This window comes from Nicotiana tabacum, chromosome 11 (assembly GCF_000715075.1).
Source record: "Nicotiana tabacum cultivar K326 chromosome 11, ASM71507v2, whole genome shotgun sequence".
NCBI classification, from domain to species: Eukaryota; Viridiplantae; Streptophyta; class Magnoliopsida; order Solanales; family Solanaceae; genus Nicotiana; species Nicotiana tabacum.
In genome coordinates this window covers 10,726,348-10,742,068 of record NC_134090.1, presented here as the reverse complement: position 1 = coordinate 10,742,068, position 15,721 = coordinate 10,726,348, and the positions used below count along the sequence as shown (strand labels likewise).

The 15,721-nt window shown below is 35.3% G+C and overlaps 1 protein-coding gene and 1 long non-coding RNA gene across 2 annotated transcripts; one reads left to right on the top strand and one right to left on the bottom strand.

Moving 5' to 3' along the window:
• The first annotated feature begins 3,807 nt into the window (after window positions 1-3,807).
• LOC107787035 (uncharacterized) lies at window positions 3,808-5,450 on the top strand. Its single transcript, XR_012696404.1, has 2 exons — window positions 3,808-4,172; window positions 4,860-5,450. It is a non-coding gene; the product is annotated as an uncharacterized LOC107787035 (long non-coding RNA).
• Window positions 5,451-8,278: 2,828 nt separating this feature from the next.
• LOC107787036 (uncharacterized) lies at window positions 8,279-15,223 on the bottom strand. Its single transcript, XM_016608555.2, has 16 exons — window positions 15,100-15,223; window positions 14,867-14,980; window positions 13,823-13,942; window positions 13,422-13,466; window positions 13,168-13,263; window positions 12,340-12,420; window positions 12,148-12,266; window positions 11,790-11,891; window positions 11,305-11,421; window positions 10,966-11,034; window positions 10,763-10,829; window positions 10,454-10,507; window positions 10,260-10,346; window positions 9,328-9,375; window positions 9,145-9,183; window positions 8,279-8,807 (listed from the first exon to the last, which is right to left on the bottom strand). Exons 2-16 carry the CDS (start codon window positions 14,882-14,884, stop codon window positions 8,700-8,702), a joined length of 1,170 nt encoding a protein of 389 aa, XP_016464041.1. The 5' UTR covers window positions 14,885-14,980; window positions 15,100-15,223; the 3' UTR covers window positions 8,279-8,699.
• Between the last annotated feature and the right edge of the window lie 498 nt (window positions 15,224-15,721).

The following is a 15,721-nucleotide window of genomic DNA, read 5'->3' as shown; positions in this document are numbered from 1 at the left end:
AAATGCCAAATGTGTACTTAGTACGAACAGATTTTATGAGTACTGACTTCGGCATTTTAAAAGAGGATATACAAAGTCGAGTTTGCATTGGGTGGAATGATGGTTATTTCATAAAACAAATGGTATTCATATTTTCCTAATTTTGCACGTAAACCGTTTTGCAAGTTTAAACACATACAATTGGTCTCAAGCATAGGAAGAGAACAAACAACTTATGAATATGGTGATCAAGCTTTAGGCACATAATTAAATCAAGGGCATCGTTTTCGTGGTGCGGTTATGATAGTTATTTTCAAATTAGTTTTTTTATTACGTATCTCCCTAGTTCTTTTAGTTGAATAGTTTTGAGGCATGTCATTCACACATTTGGATTATATATAACCTATGGCCACCACTGGATGAATCTTAATTCTTTGGAAATCGAGGCGTGCCATTTAGCGAATTCTCATGGCCCTCGCAAACTTGAAAGTGCGTGGTTGTTTTAGGCACTGTTTAAATTAATTTCCTTGAACTCGGGTGTGAATTTCATGTGACCCAAATCCAAATCTCAACAATGTTAGAATATGTCAAAGACTGCGGGTGCATTTATGTGACGTGGTTTAAGAGGTGTTCTAGCAGCGTTGCAATACTCCTAAAAACGACTAAAAGCGGTTAAAAGGTTAAAATTGCACATAGGTTCAAAATACTTTAAAATCAGATAATTAAGCCGAATATAACAGTTAAGCGACCGTGCTAGAACCACGGAACTCGGGAATGCCTAACACCTTTTCCCGAGTTAACAGAATTCCTTACCCGAATTTTTGATTCGCGGACTGTATTATAGAGTCATATTTTCCTCGATTCGGGATTCAACCGGTGACTTGGGACACTCTAAATATCCCAAGTGGCGACTCTGAATCTTTTAAATAAATCCCGTTTCGATTGTCCTTTAATTGGAAAAACTTCTTTATACCATTTACGGGGTGTAGATGAAAAAAGGAGGTGTGACACTCGAATTTGAAGAGCTTTGCAACTTGAAGACTTTTGCTTGAATTTGTGGAGCTTTATAACTTAAAGATTCGGCTCGAATTTGAGGAACTTTGTGACATACAGTTTAGGCTCGTGTATCAAAGAGCATTGCAACATGCAGTTTAGGCTCATGCATCGAGGAGTATTTTGCAACTTGCACTTTAGACTCATGCATCAAGGAGTGTGGTGACTTGAAGTTTAGGCTCATGAGTCAAAGAGCGTTGAGACTTGCAGTTTAGGCTCATACGTCAAGGAGCGTAGCAACATGCATGGACTTTTCAGTTTCATCTTCGCATGAATATTTGCCCCCATTCTCAACATCATCTGCTTCTATTTCATCACGAGGCTCAAAGCCAGGAAACCTTTGGTCTCCACTTGTGGTCATACTCAATTCCATATCATGAGCACGTGTGGCCAAATCTTCAAAAGTTTTAGGCTTTATTCCTTGTAAGATGTAGCGAAGGCCCCAATGCATACCTTGGATGCACATTTTGATGCCAGAAGTTTCTCGAAGACGGTCTTTGCAGTTGAGGCTTAAGCTCCTCCAGCGATTGATAAAGTCAACAACGGGCTCTTCATTACCCTGGCGAGCATTTGTAAGTTCAATCATGCTTACAATGCACCTTGTGTTGTAGAAGTGAATAAGAAATTCTTGCTCCAGTTGCTCCCAACTATCGATTGAAACAGGTTCAAGATCGCTGTACTAATCGAAAGCAATATCTTTAAGAGATCGAACAAATTACTTGACAAGGTGATCACCATAAGTTCCAACATTATTGCATGGAGCGACAAGAGGGGAGATTAGAGCAAATTTGCTAGCTCAACACATCATCATCTTTCTGTATGAAAGGATTATGGGACCAATAATGATATTCTTTTGAAAGGCTAAATCGCGCCAAAGTTCGTTCGACCACCTCAGCGATGTTGTTCCCTTCTTCTAGCATGTATGAAGAGGATCTCACTTCTTTTGGAGAATATGAACCAAAAACATGAGTTATGGACGACACTTTCAGCACTTGTTATCCTTGTATTTCAGCTTTGCTTCTTTTGATTTGGCCAACAATCTCCATGACAACTTCCAATCCGATTTTGGAGTCAGCATCCTCAGTAACGTTGAATTTGGGATTGACCTTCATTATGTCCATCTTGGTGTTCTTGAACTTCGAAGAAAAGAGATGAGAGGTAGAGATGGTCCCATTGGGCGTGCCAAAATTTGTAACAACTAAAATTCGCTCCTGAAAAATAATAATCAAGACAAGAAATATAGCAACAAATATTATATTCAATTTCAAGTGATGGGGTTACAATCTCTAAAATATCTCTAAATCTAAAGAGAAGTAGTCCTCTGATTCTTCTCTTCACGGATGATGGTTCAAGAGCTTGAAAACTTGATCTTGAACTTGACGGATTTCAGATTTGTAGTACGTCACGAACAATTTGAAGGTCGTCACGAACCAGGATTTGGTGTTGAGTTATCACGAACAGAAGATTTGTAGCCGTCCGCCTATGACTTGAGTTTGCCTTTGGAATTTGACAACAGACGACGATTGCAGATATGGATGGAGACCTTGATGCTATTCTTCAGAGCTTCTTTAGCCTTTCATTCTGCTTACTTGCTTGTCCCTTAGCCTTCTCCTTTGACCCCTTTATATAGGCGTGAGGTGGAGTAATCTTCAAGAAAACCCTAATGGATCATTGGGCTTGAGGCTTATGGGCCGACCCATTTGATAGAAGACCAATTGACGGACTAGCCCAATAATATATTGGACCTTCAATTAAATCAATTTAATTGAATTTAAATAACAAATCCAATTATACCAGTCCATGTTACTTAATTGGAGCAATATATATTTAATTTGTGATAAAATCCAAATTTCTTATGGATTTAAATTTGACAAAATTGTAATTGTCTACACATATAATGAGACAGAAAATGTGCATGGATATGAATGCAGCCATACAAGTAAGTAGTAATGTCTCTAGAGAGTAAAATTCTACTAGGTTTTTGTCAAATTTACCTATTAATTTGTTTTAGTTTTTAGAAAAAGTCCTTTGAGTCGGGATGTTTACACAAATAGTTGGTCATATTCAATATTATTTTTAGTCATATACATAAATTATATATTTGTTATACATAATTATACACATAGGGCTCGTTTGGTTGAAAGATGTTATTTCAAGATCAATTATCCTAAGATTAGTTATTCCATCTTTCCATGAGGATACAAAAATTACAATCCCGGGATAATTAATTTCGGGATTAATTATACCACAATTTTTTCCCAACCAAACATGAGATAAACTCTTCTTGAATTTAATCCTAGGATTAATTATTCCTTGTTCCTCATATCAAACGAGCATAATACATAAATTATGTACTCTCTCCGTTCACTTTTACTTGACACGTTTTGACTTTTTACGACCTTTAAGAAATAATAAATGAAGTGCATAATTTACCATGATACTCATATTAATTGATGCATATTTTATTGGATTTGAGAAAATGACTTGAAATGACTAATAAATACCATGGGTATAATAGGAATTCTCTTGATATGCGTAAAATAACAAGTAAAAATGAAAATTAATTTTTAATATACATGTCAAGTAAAAATAAATGGAGGGAGTATATATTATACTTGTGTTGACTGTTTTTAGTATAAGCAATTGGGTTAATTTTTTTTTTCTGTCATAGGAAGCTTATTTCTGAAAATAGCTGAGAGGCCAATAATGACTCACATAATTACATTCACACTAACCTATAGTATACCTGTGACTTTGTGACTCCACTTTGCACTTATGCTCTTACTGAGAGTACTATATACTATACTAACTGTGACCCAACTACACCACTCATTTCACTTTCCTCTCTTCCTCCAAAATCTCCCATTCTTTTTTCTTTTCCATTTTCAAAACACCCTTCTCCTAATTTTAACTCTTTTCTTGACAGTTCAAGAACCATACTCAAAAGTCTAAATCCAAAAAACTCTCTGCTGAAAGATCAAGAACCAACCTCAAAGTTACAATCTTTTCTACATTTTACTCAAAATTGTGAGAATATAGCACAAAAAAGGAAAAATATGTCTGCTACTGTTAGCGGGGTTCTCTTCCCCTTTCTATTTCTTGTGTTATTTATAAGTTTTCTTGGTGCCCCAGTTTCCCAAGTGAGTTTTTCCCTCTCTTGATATAATTTCTTGTTTCTTGATAGATCCCATCAAAGTTCTTGTTATAAAGATTGAATTTTTATGGAGTTTTGAGCTGTATTGGCTTTTGTAGAAAAAAGGGGTCAATTATTTTGGTATCAAGATTGAATTTTGATGGAGTATTTAGCTATATTATCTTCTGTAGGCAAAATGGTCAAACTTTTTGTTGGTATGAATTTTGAATTTGATGGAGTTTTGAGCTGTAATTGCTTTTGTAGGCAAAAGGGTCAATTTTTATTGTATAGATATTAAAAATTTATGGAGTATTGAGCTATATTTTACATTTGTCGACAGAAGGGTCAATCTTTTGGTATAAAGATTGAATTTTATGGAATATTGAATTATATTTTCTTTTGTAGGCAAAAGGGTCAAATAATATTTGGCATAAAGATTGAATTCTTTTGGAATTTTGAGCTTGTTTGCTTGTGTAGGCAAAAGACTCAATTTTTTTGGTATAAAGATTGAATTTTTATGGAGTTTTGAGCTATATTTTGCTATTCTAGGCAAGAGGGTCAAGTTTTTTTTGGGTACAAAGATTGAATTTGTATGGAGTTTTCAGCTGTAATTGCTTATGTAGGCAAATGGGTCATTTTTTTGGTATAAAGATTGAATTTTTATGGAGTTTTGAGCTATATTTTGCTATTGTAGGCAAAAGGGTCAGAAGAAATGGTGCCACTAATTGAGCCAGGGAAAGCAGAAAAGATGATGATAATGCTAAATAACACAAGGAGAAAGCTTGGGAGTTTTCAGATTTGTGCACTTTGCACTTGTTGTGGTGGGGCCAAAGCAGTTTGCTTGCCTACTCCTTGTTGCTATGCTATCAATTGTAACATACCAAACAGGCCTTTTGGTTACTGTTCTTTCACTCCTAAAACTTGTAATTGCTTTGGATGCCATTACTAAATCCACAAGAAATCAAGAAAGTATCTCTCTTTCTATAAAAGGAAAGAAAATTAAGTTAAGTTAGATCTTTTTTTTGGGTCTTTGATTTGTGTTTATGTGAGTCTGAAAGGGGAGAGGAATATCTGTTCTTAGATTTGATTTGTTTATAATTGTTTGAAGGACAGCTATTTCCAGGTAATCTTTTGCTACTTGATATTGGGATTTGTGCCCTTGAATTAGTGTTAGATTTTACTCTTTTTTCAGTAATGAAAAATTGTGATTCTTTTTCTTAAGTAGCAAAAAACTTGGATTAAGTACTAGATTCAGAGTGAAGTATAATACATATATAGTTATATACATTGATTGAGTTTTTCTCTCTCTTAATGAAGTTTAGTGGATTTGTTTATTACTCCATATTGTTAGTATATTTTATTGATGTTGATAGTCTCTGTCATTATAAAATATTGTTAGCTTAGTGAGGATGTTTACTGAGATATTCATTACTGTCATTAAGTTATATCTATTGTCTGAATGTTTTGGTCATTAATTAATCTTTTACTGTACCACTGGGGTTATTTAGCAATTGGATTTAAATGTATGGATATTTTTATAAAAGGGTAGTCCGGTGTACTAAGCTCCCGCTATGCGCGGGGTTTGGCGAAGGCCCGAACCACAAGGGTCTATTATAAACAACCTTACTCTATATTTCTGCAGGAGGCTATTTTCACAATTCTAACCCGTGGCCTTTTGGTCACATGGCAACAACTTTACCAGTCACGCTAAGATTTCCGGTCAGATGTATGGATATTTTTATAATAATGGGAAAATGATAGTGTAAACACTGAACATAAGATTGAATTTCCCCATTTTCTAAGAGTGTAGGACCTAAGGTGATAATAGTAGAGTTTGTTGTTTATTATTGATGTTGTAAGGGTCTTCATGTGATATTGGTTCATTATTGGAAGTATATGCAGCCCCCACAAGTCCCTATATGTATAAGGGAAAGATTGGGATAGAGCTATCACTTGCCCTTAAGCAATAAAGAAATTAGATGGGCTTTTATGAAGAGTATGAATAGGGTTGTTGTCAATGTTGACAAACTTAACACTTATGGTGGGTGGAAGTTGAGTAGGGTAGTTAACCTCAGCTACCATAATAATGCACTGGATTTTAATTGTAGAGTAGTAGATACTATGTTCTGAAGTTTTCATTTCCATTTCATATGTTAAATTATAGGCTCACCATTTTTTTCTGCTTTATGTGATTTATATAGACTATAACAATTAGTTGGAATTAAGTTTTAATAATGTTAGTACATTTACTTTAAGTCCTATGTTTTTCTAGTAATCTTTTAGCCCTATTAGAGGTTTATATGCCATTTGAAAATATAGAGAACTTTAAGTATCTTCAATATAAAAAAGGTAGTCCGGTGCACAAGGCATCTTGCGTTCACGCAAGGTCCGGGAAAGGGCCCCACCCTAAGGGGTGTGATGTAGACAATCTACCGTAATGTAAGCATTAGTGGTTGCTTTCACGGCTCGAACCTATGACTTATAGGTTACATGAAGACAATTTTACCGTTGTTCTAAGGTTTCCCTTCCTCAATATTAATCTTATATAATATTAAATTGTGATGAGCTTAAATGAATAACATGATCAATAAAAATTCATATAGTCAATTCAACTTGTTTCGGATTGAGGTGCAGTAATTGTTTGCCTATCAAGGTATAGGCAAATGAGAAAGAAGTCACTTTAACATTTTTTTTTCTCTGCCGAGGATTGAACCTTGATCTCGTCCATATCTCATACCGCTTAATTGACCAGTAGGCCACAAGTGACACTTTTATGGTCTCTTTTTTAGTTTGTTTGGCTAACATGGATCCAAATAACACTAACTATGCAACTTGTGAGTGAATGGGAATGTGAATAGGTGGGGGACAACCAACCAAATCTGAATCTGCTGTTTTGAGACTATTTGACACTAGAAATATAGTGTGTAGGGAATCTAACTGACCTTGAGTTTAGGATAACTTAGTTGAGCTACCCATGTGACATGTCCTACCTTGGGACAAGATGAGAAGATTTGCAGCCTCCCTTTGTATAATTGAATTGTTTTGAAGAAGTGGCTGCTTGTTGCTTATAATTTATCTTTAAATACTCTTTGCTCAATCAGTCAACTTACCTGCTAATGTATTCTCTTAGTACCTTCTTGGTACTTTTTTAATAAAATCTTTTACCTTATCATCCAAAAAAAAAAGTTTGCGCCGAGTTTTTACATCAAATTCAATAATTTAATCTTAGCAGTTAAAACTCAAAGTTGCTGCCATGTAACCAGGAGGTCACGAGTTCGAGCCGTGAAAAAAGCTTCTTGTGGAAATACAGAATAAGACACAATAGACCCTTGTGGTCGCGTGTTGTGGGAGCTTAGTGCACCGGGATGTTCTTTAACGGTTAAAACTCAAAGACACGTTTTGCGTTCCATGAGTTGGTGTAAACAATAGGCGCGGTTCAATTTTTGTCGTCTTTTTAGTCTCAACCCAAAAATAAAAAATAAAAAATTAAGCAAGAGATTATGGACCTCTTGCTTAGAAATTCCAATGAGGGAGTAAGAATTTCTAAAGATTTTGAGGCCATTACATTGGAAGATAGGGCAATAAATGATATAAATCGAATCTTACCAAAAGGATAAAAAGATCAATGGGTTACACAAAAATGTACACTGCTAAAATACTAGACTATGAGTTGAGGGTTAAAAAGAAAATATGTTTCCAAATTAGAGCAAGCAAATGGCAAAAAAGATAAAAACGGAGGACCATATGTGTGTTTTGGACTAGAGAGAAAAGAAGTCAAAGATACATGTGCTTCTCTGTTTGAAATTTTGGTACACTTTCCTTTTAAATTTCAATAATTCTAACATCTAAAAGCTATTGAATTTAAATAGCATGTGTCCAAAATTAAAGAAAGTATTAAATTGCTAAACATCGTTAAAAAAGAAGGAAAAATGACATTGTATAGCCGCTAGTCTAAAATCGTATATTTTTTTTGTATATATATATATACACACTCTGTATGTTATATAAAAAAATTATACAAATTTTATATACTTTTTCGGCTACTGAATGTAAATAGTTTCTGACTCGGCTAAAAGTAAAAAAGCGTAAAGGATACGAAAAAGAATGTGAATATATACAAACAATCTCACTATACTGAATATATTTCTAAAGAATATAAAACTCCAATTCCTACTATGTCTGGCATCTGTTGTAAGAGTACATTTTTGAAGCTCACATTACTTAACTATACATACACAGATTATTACTTCCAAGTATAGCCCATTTATCTATCAAATTGCAACTTTACACTAAAAAACTTGATAAAACTGTACATTCTGGTTTTCTGAATTCAAATTCTTCGATTCTCCACAAATTTGATGTCCTCTTCCTTCTGTTAAGGCGATAATTTTGGCGTCGATCATGCTCTAGTGGGGCAGTTTAACTTGAAACTTTGCCTATCTCCATTTCTTGAATCTGCAGCTTCCTGGCCTCATCTCATCTCAGTTTTTTCAATTAGCTGATGCACTGAAAGTCCAATGTAAAGAGCAATGGTTTACTTCACTGACTCCGGATAAGGATCCGTCCAACACTTGTCCTCCTCGACTGCCTGTTTCCATCGTCGTTTGAATATCTTATACTCATTGTAGGATTGTCTTCTCACCTGAAGTTCACATACATAATTGGAGTCAAAATGTCTTCGCATTGCATGCTGCATTAGTATTACACTCCTTATTTCAATTCAGACTCTGTATAACCGACCCCAACTAGCTTAGATTGAGGCGTAGTTGTTGTTGCTGTATTTCATTTCAGACTTTTTCTCAATCTTGATACTCCTTATTTAGTTTTTACCGGATACCATATGAATATGCAATCTTTATCAGTCAAGAAGCAAAAATTTTCCTTATTGTGATCATGTCACTATGACCACCTAAAAGTCGAATTCAAAGTCAGCTCGCGATTATTGTAACGTTCATAGTAAAAGTGCACCAGAAACTTACTTCTACTCTGAAATTAAGAGTGCTGGCTTGAGATGGTGCCTGCATTAATGAAAATAATATTTAGCTTTGATGTTAAAAAAAAGACGCGCCAAAATACATAAGTAAACACATCTAATCTGGTGGACACAATCGGTTAGCTATAATATCCACATCATCACTGGATAAAGTTACGTAAAAGATTACTTGTTTTCCAAGGCTTGTGATGTTTTCTCCACCCACTGTCAAATTCTTCTGCATGATTGACATTAACACGAATGAATAAATCTCAGGAGAAATTAATTATTTCACAAGTAAGAAAAGAAGTACTATTAAAACTTCATATTCTGAAAAGAGTGTTGCTGCTAACAGTATAGCATCTGAAAATAGTGTTAGATGTTTCTTGCTTCTATCTTGAATGACTAAAATGACGACTTAAACTGTCTCCAGAAGGAACTCAAACGCCTTCCGATAATGAGGGAAAGCTGGTGTGGAACTCCAAAACTAGGATTTAACCATTTCACAGCAAAACAGAAAACCGAACAAGGAAATATCATGCTAAAGAAACAAGCATTGTCTTATATGTTTCTCTACTGGTAAAATGAACTCAAAACAGTCGGCTTGATGGAGTGAATGTAGTAAGTTCAACTGTTGATCAGGTATGAACATCAACCAAATGCGACAACTTCATTATTATTGCCTATACATTTTAGCCTGCCTGTTGCCGTTCTCAAAGTTCATTTCAACTATTTTGTTGTGACAACCAGCCGAATCCCACATCGACAAAACACATGAGAGATCGATGCTGGGTGTATAAGTAAACAAGTCTTAGATCCTAGTGACGCGTTTTAAAGCCGTGCGGGCCTAGGCCCAAAGAGGACAATATCATTACTAGGTTGGATTGTTACATATCGTATCAGAGCCACTCCGCATGCAACCTTGAATGGTAGTGGAGTAAACCTCAGCGAAGACGCTGAGTCACTAAGGAGTATTGGCGCGTTTTAAAGCTGCGGGCCTAGGCCCAAAGCGGACGATATCACTAGTGGGCTGGTTATTACATTTATGTGGTTGTTTTCTTTTCAAGACGAAGTCAATGAACCAATGAATCAATTGTTAACCCAAAACCAAGTTGTAAATACCTTCTTTTCAGGCTCTCCTAGTGTTGGAAGGCCATAATGAACAATGTATTCAGCATCGACAACACCAATATTTTTAGTTCGGTCTCCCTATCACAAAAATGCCCAATGAACATCAGCAACTGATCATGACTGTAACATAAGCTAACTATTGCCTTAAACAAAAGAAAAAATAATTTCGCCAAATCCAAAAATACCCGTGCACAGTAACCAAGCTGCATGTCCAAACCCCAAGCATGGATCAAGTCATTCTGTGAAATAACATAGAAGGAATAAGAAGTAAAGATTAATTAATTTTTTCGTAGATTAAGTGCAGTTATGCCTGATGAACTGAACTAAACAGTGGTATGATCTTAGCTTTATCAGATACAGCAGAGAAAACTATACACCTCTTTGCCAAAAACCAATTTTTAACTGTAAAATATTCAATACTGCAGTTAAGTAATGCAACTACAGCATGTACATATCATTAATAGCGGCAATGCAGCATTTCTAAAAGGAAAAACCTGGATCATATACCACACGCAGCGCCAAGCAGCTTTCGAAAACACAGGAGCCATTACTTCTATCCACCTGCAATATCAGAAACTCGTTAGGGATGCAGAAAAGGAGGTTATTGCTATAAAATTCCAACTTATGTTCCCTAAATATTTCCCATGAACAGAAAAAGACTTTAACGCGTGAGTCGCATAAAACAAAATTAAGTTACCCTGTACAAGGAGGAGCTGCACTGGTATAGTCACACTGAATTCCAGTATCGCCAGCCTTATAAGTCCTTCTGCAACGCAATGTGTTAAACCAATTAATTCAGACATCACAAGAAGATCTAAGCCATTGTTAATCAAAGAGCTGCAAGAGATTACACGACATTGTATAATGAAACTCCTCTGTCAGATGAGCACGCCATACTAGACCATAAATTCATACATGTACTAGCATTAATAAGTAGAAAACTTAAGCCTTGTAGTACTATTCATTTACTACTATATACTACTACAATCTAGAGATATGAAAGAACATACTAAGACACAGAATTGTCAATAAAAACCTGTGCACTCTTGATCTCCTCCCACGCGCAGTAATCTGATGATGCACCTCTGATTTTCCAATATCTAGTGCTGGTTGTGAAATCTCGAGACCTTCATCTCTCACAATAGATATATATCTACATGGATAATACAATTCAGGTTTAGTAAATCCAGTATATTTCATTGGAATGGTTTCTATCTCTTTTAGATGTTTCTGAACATAAAAAAGGTCAGTATGGTGTACAAAGCATCCCGCATTCACGCAGGATCAGGGGAAGGGCCGCACCCAAGCGGTGTGATGTAGACATCCTACCCTAATGTAAGTATTTATGGGTGCTTCCACGGCTTGAACCTGTGACCTATAGGTCACACGGAGACAACTTTACCGTTGCTCCAAATCTCCCATTTTTGTTTCAGAACATGCATAAAACTAAATGCATATATGCAATCTAACAGTACTCCGTCTTCGGTATTCTAAGTAGAGTATATACCAACTTTCACATACCGTTTCGGGTTGAAATTTTCTACTCCAAGGTCTTCATCCCAGAGGAAGATGTAACTGTACTCATCTACTATATCTGGGTGCAAGAATCTTTTTGCAAACCACCTGCCATTTTCATAACAACCGAAAATGTCAAGAGAGTTTTGTGCAAGCAGAAGATGTTCTACACTAACACAACTGCATAAGAAAATACGCCTCTGTGCTTGTGTCCCTCATTTTGAGATGCAAATCAAAATATGAAAATATTATCTGTATATATATCTTGAAGAAGGTAAAGAGGTTTAGTGTGGTATAATTGAGAACTACAAATAGAAAATTTAAAAACAAAATAATGCAGAAGCTAAGGGTCTGAAGACGATACCATTTTGTTTGATTCAAAGCTGAGATGTGTATTACACTGTTACTCCATTTAAAACTCCTCCATCCATCGACAATACCATCGTAATGAAAAAGCATCACCACAAAATCACTTGACAGAAACTGCCAACCAATTCAATGAGCTAATTCGTGGTAACTGTATATCATAAACTATAGACCATATTTAAAAACTCACTTTTTGTACCATCTCGTTTACTGTTTCCTTTTGCTTTATCCCAACAGCTGCAGCAAACAAGTACTTTGAAGGCTCTTTTTTCTGCTAAATCACAATTAAAAGTAAAAAATGTAAGCGACTGTTTACACTGCTGAAAATCTATACCATGAAAATGTCATTTTATATTCTTGCACTACTTAGATATCGATCTCCTCATCAGTTCATAAACAAGATCAGCAGCAGACGCAGAAGTAATAATGATAATCAACATGTCCATGTAGTTCCTATACCAGTAGTATTAGTGCTAGTCTTGTATTCTATTATTGTTAGATTTCTATTACTACATCTTGTTTCTTTTGCTTTGTTTTCTTATTATCTTGTTGTTGTTACTGCTTGTTGCTACTGTTTTCTTTTCATCTTTCCTTGAGCCGAGGTCTATCGGAAGCAGCTTCTCTACTTTCAAGGTAGGGGTAAAGTCTGCGTACTCACACTACCCTCTCCCGACCCCACTTGTAGGATTATACTGAGTTTATTGTTGTTGTTGTAACATGTTCATCAAGCAAGACCTACAGTAGAAATTTGAAGAGAAAACAGAACATTTTGCCTTACACTTGACTAGTTAAAGAGATTTGAATTCTAAAAACTTGATAAAGTTATCCAAACCAATATTACTCGTAGAATGATGTCAAATTTTGTTGGACATACCAACATGGAAAGAGTATCATATAAATCAGAGCGAATGGAGTATCTTACATTGTAAAAGCTATAAGAATTCATTTTCAACAGAAAAATTCAACTCTGCATGTAGAACGTAACAGGAACATGGCAAAGATGGATATGAAATTTAACCTCTGGGTAACCCCATAAGGGCCGTCTTTCCAAGTTAGAAGTCCTAGCAATAATACCTTCTGGTAATGGCTCACTTCCATTAGGCCTGCATTGATTCTAAAACGAATGACAAAAATTATTTATGCGAAGAATAAGAATGCCATCAGGGTACTTAGAAACCCCTGAATAGAGTCAATTCATTTTAATGGAACTACAAACAGTACTAAATGCCTAGGAAGATAGTTGATAACGTTTCAATGCTAAAAAGAACAAACCTCACAAGAGCTTCGCACTTTCTCCAGCTTCCATTGCAAACTTTTCTGCACAATAGAGTTCTTATGGTTATCCGTTCCCATAGTGCATCACTTGCGCAACAAATTTACCAAAATATGAATAGTACCAAGTTCCTCTTTTGCGAATAAGTCAGAGACACTATGAAAATAAAAAAGCCTATAATCGGTTAAGAGTGCAGCACTGCCAGTATGATCACAATATTAAGTGTGTCAGCTAGAGCAAAGCCTGTGCAATAAATAAAAAGAGTATCGCCTTTATCAGATTAAGCTTTTAGATGAGATGGCCGCATATTTCGACATAAACTACAGGAAAGGTCAAGAGAATAAGACAGAAAACTGTTTGTGATTTAAATCTCTTAGTAGCTAGGAAAAGAAGAATGCACCTCTTTATGATCTGCTACAAAGTCGCTCCCTAACAAGAGAATCAGACACAATACGGAAACTGTAGGAAAAAGGGCACAGAAACATGACCTCTTGATTTTTGAATCTTTGAGTAGTGACACCTGAAAATACCCAAAAGAGAATCTCATCAGTATATTGAACTGTACTTTGCAAACAACAAGCTACTATGTTACCTATAACAAAGAACAAGAGTTTATAGGACTAAAATTCAAAGTGTTGATTCAGGGTGGCAGCCAATACCAACTGATTTTAGGATTGAGGTGTGGTTGATTGATCGGGATTCGGGAATGTGTGGCAATTCCAAGGTGTCTATAGTGAATTCCTTAAAAAAAACACTATAAAAAGGGCATTCCAGTGCATGAAACTTACCGGCCTACCCTGACACAAAGAGCAGCAGAACCCGTGACCTATAGGTCATACAGAGACAACTTTACTGATGCTACAGTGCTTCACTTCTTCAGAAGACACTATTAATGGTACTAAAATCAATCTAAGGAAAAAGACTCCGCCAAATGATAGTTTAATTGAAAAAACACAAGAACTAGACTCTCCACAACTAATTGCCCATATAAATGTCTTGTATTGCTATAAGATCAAATCTTTTTCCCTTGTAAAAATAAAAGAAAAAAAAATCATATTTTTTTGTATGACTCTAAATCTCTCCAAAATCCTAAAAATAATCCCCTCTTTATAATAAAATCCTACTTATAGAAAATCAGAACATCATATACAACAATTGACACAATACCTACACATATAGAAGCCAAAGAACATAAAATGTAGATATATACGTGAAAAATGCTAAATTTTTGACAAACATTAAATTCTGATCATTTATTTGAAATGTACAACTATTCAGCGGTAGGAACTTTGTTGAATCCGTTAAATTTAAATCCTGATTAAACAAACATCATTGCATGAACTTAACCAATAATGAATGCAAAACATGCAGTAATATATACGTAGAAAAATATGTTACATACATATAGAAGCCAAAGAGAACATATAAAAGGAAAAAAACTTACAAAACCTGAGGGCTTCATGTTCCTTCAAAATGCAAACGATACTAATAAAATAAGAATAACAAATAATCAACTGCTTCCCCTGACACTCTCTCTCCCTGAAATAAAGGACATTTTCTGTTTATTTGAGAAGAAACCAAGGATTAGATTTCCCAGTTTTTACTTTCTTGTTTTTGGATAATATATATTGTATATAAAAAATTGCTGAAGAAAGAAGAATTGATAATATTAATTACTTTTGATTGTAGATACGTAGTGGGTGCCAGATGACAAAAAGAGAAAAACAGAGAGACAAGAAAAAGATGGAGATTGTTGTACGAGGGAGGAACTGAGTCAATGTCAATGACGCGAAAACTACGGCGACAAAAGGAAAATATATGGAAATTGTGGAAAACATTTCGCGGTTTCCAACTACCTATACCATGTCAAATAGTAAGGCGTCGTTTGGTACGGTGGCTAAAGATAATAATTCTGGGACAGAATTTTGGGGTTATATTTATTTAATATTTGGTTAGTGATACATGTGGCAAATGGGCTGCGATAGATGTCCATCTCATTGAAGAATTATTAGGCATGTGCCTAATAAGAGTTTTCTTTGGTTTGGTAGCCAACCTTGTTGACTTGGTTTGGTTGGTAGCCAACCTTGTTGAATTAGTTTGGTTTGGTAGCCAACCTTGTTGAATTTCTTTGGTTTGGTAGCCAACTTTGTTGAATTGTGAAAAGTGTGTGTAAATTGTCAAATATTGTAGGCTTTAGAGGGTGAAGCTTTGGCTATAAAAGGAGAGCTTCAACTCTCATTTCTTCACACCAACAAAGAGAGAAAGAAAGAGTGAGGTTTCACAGACAAGGTATAAGAAA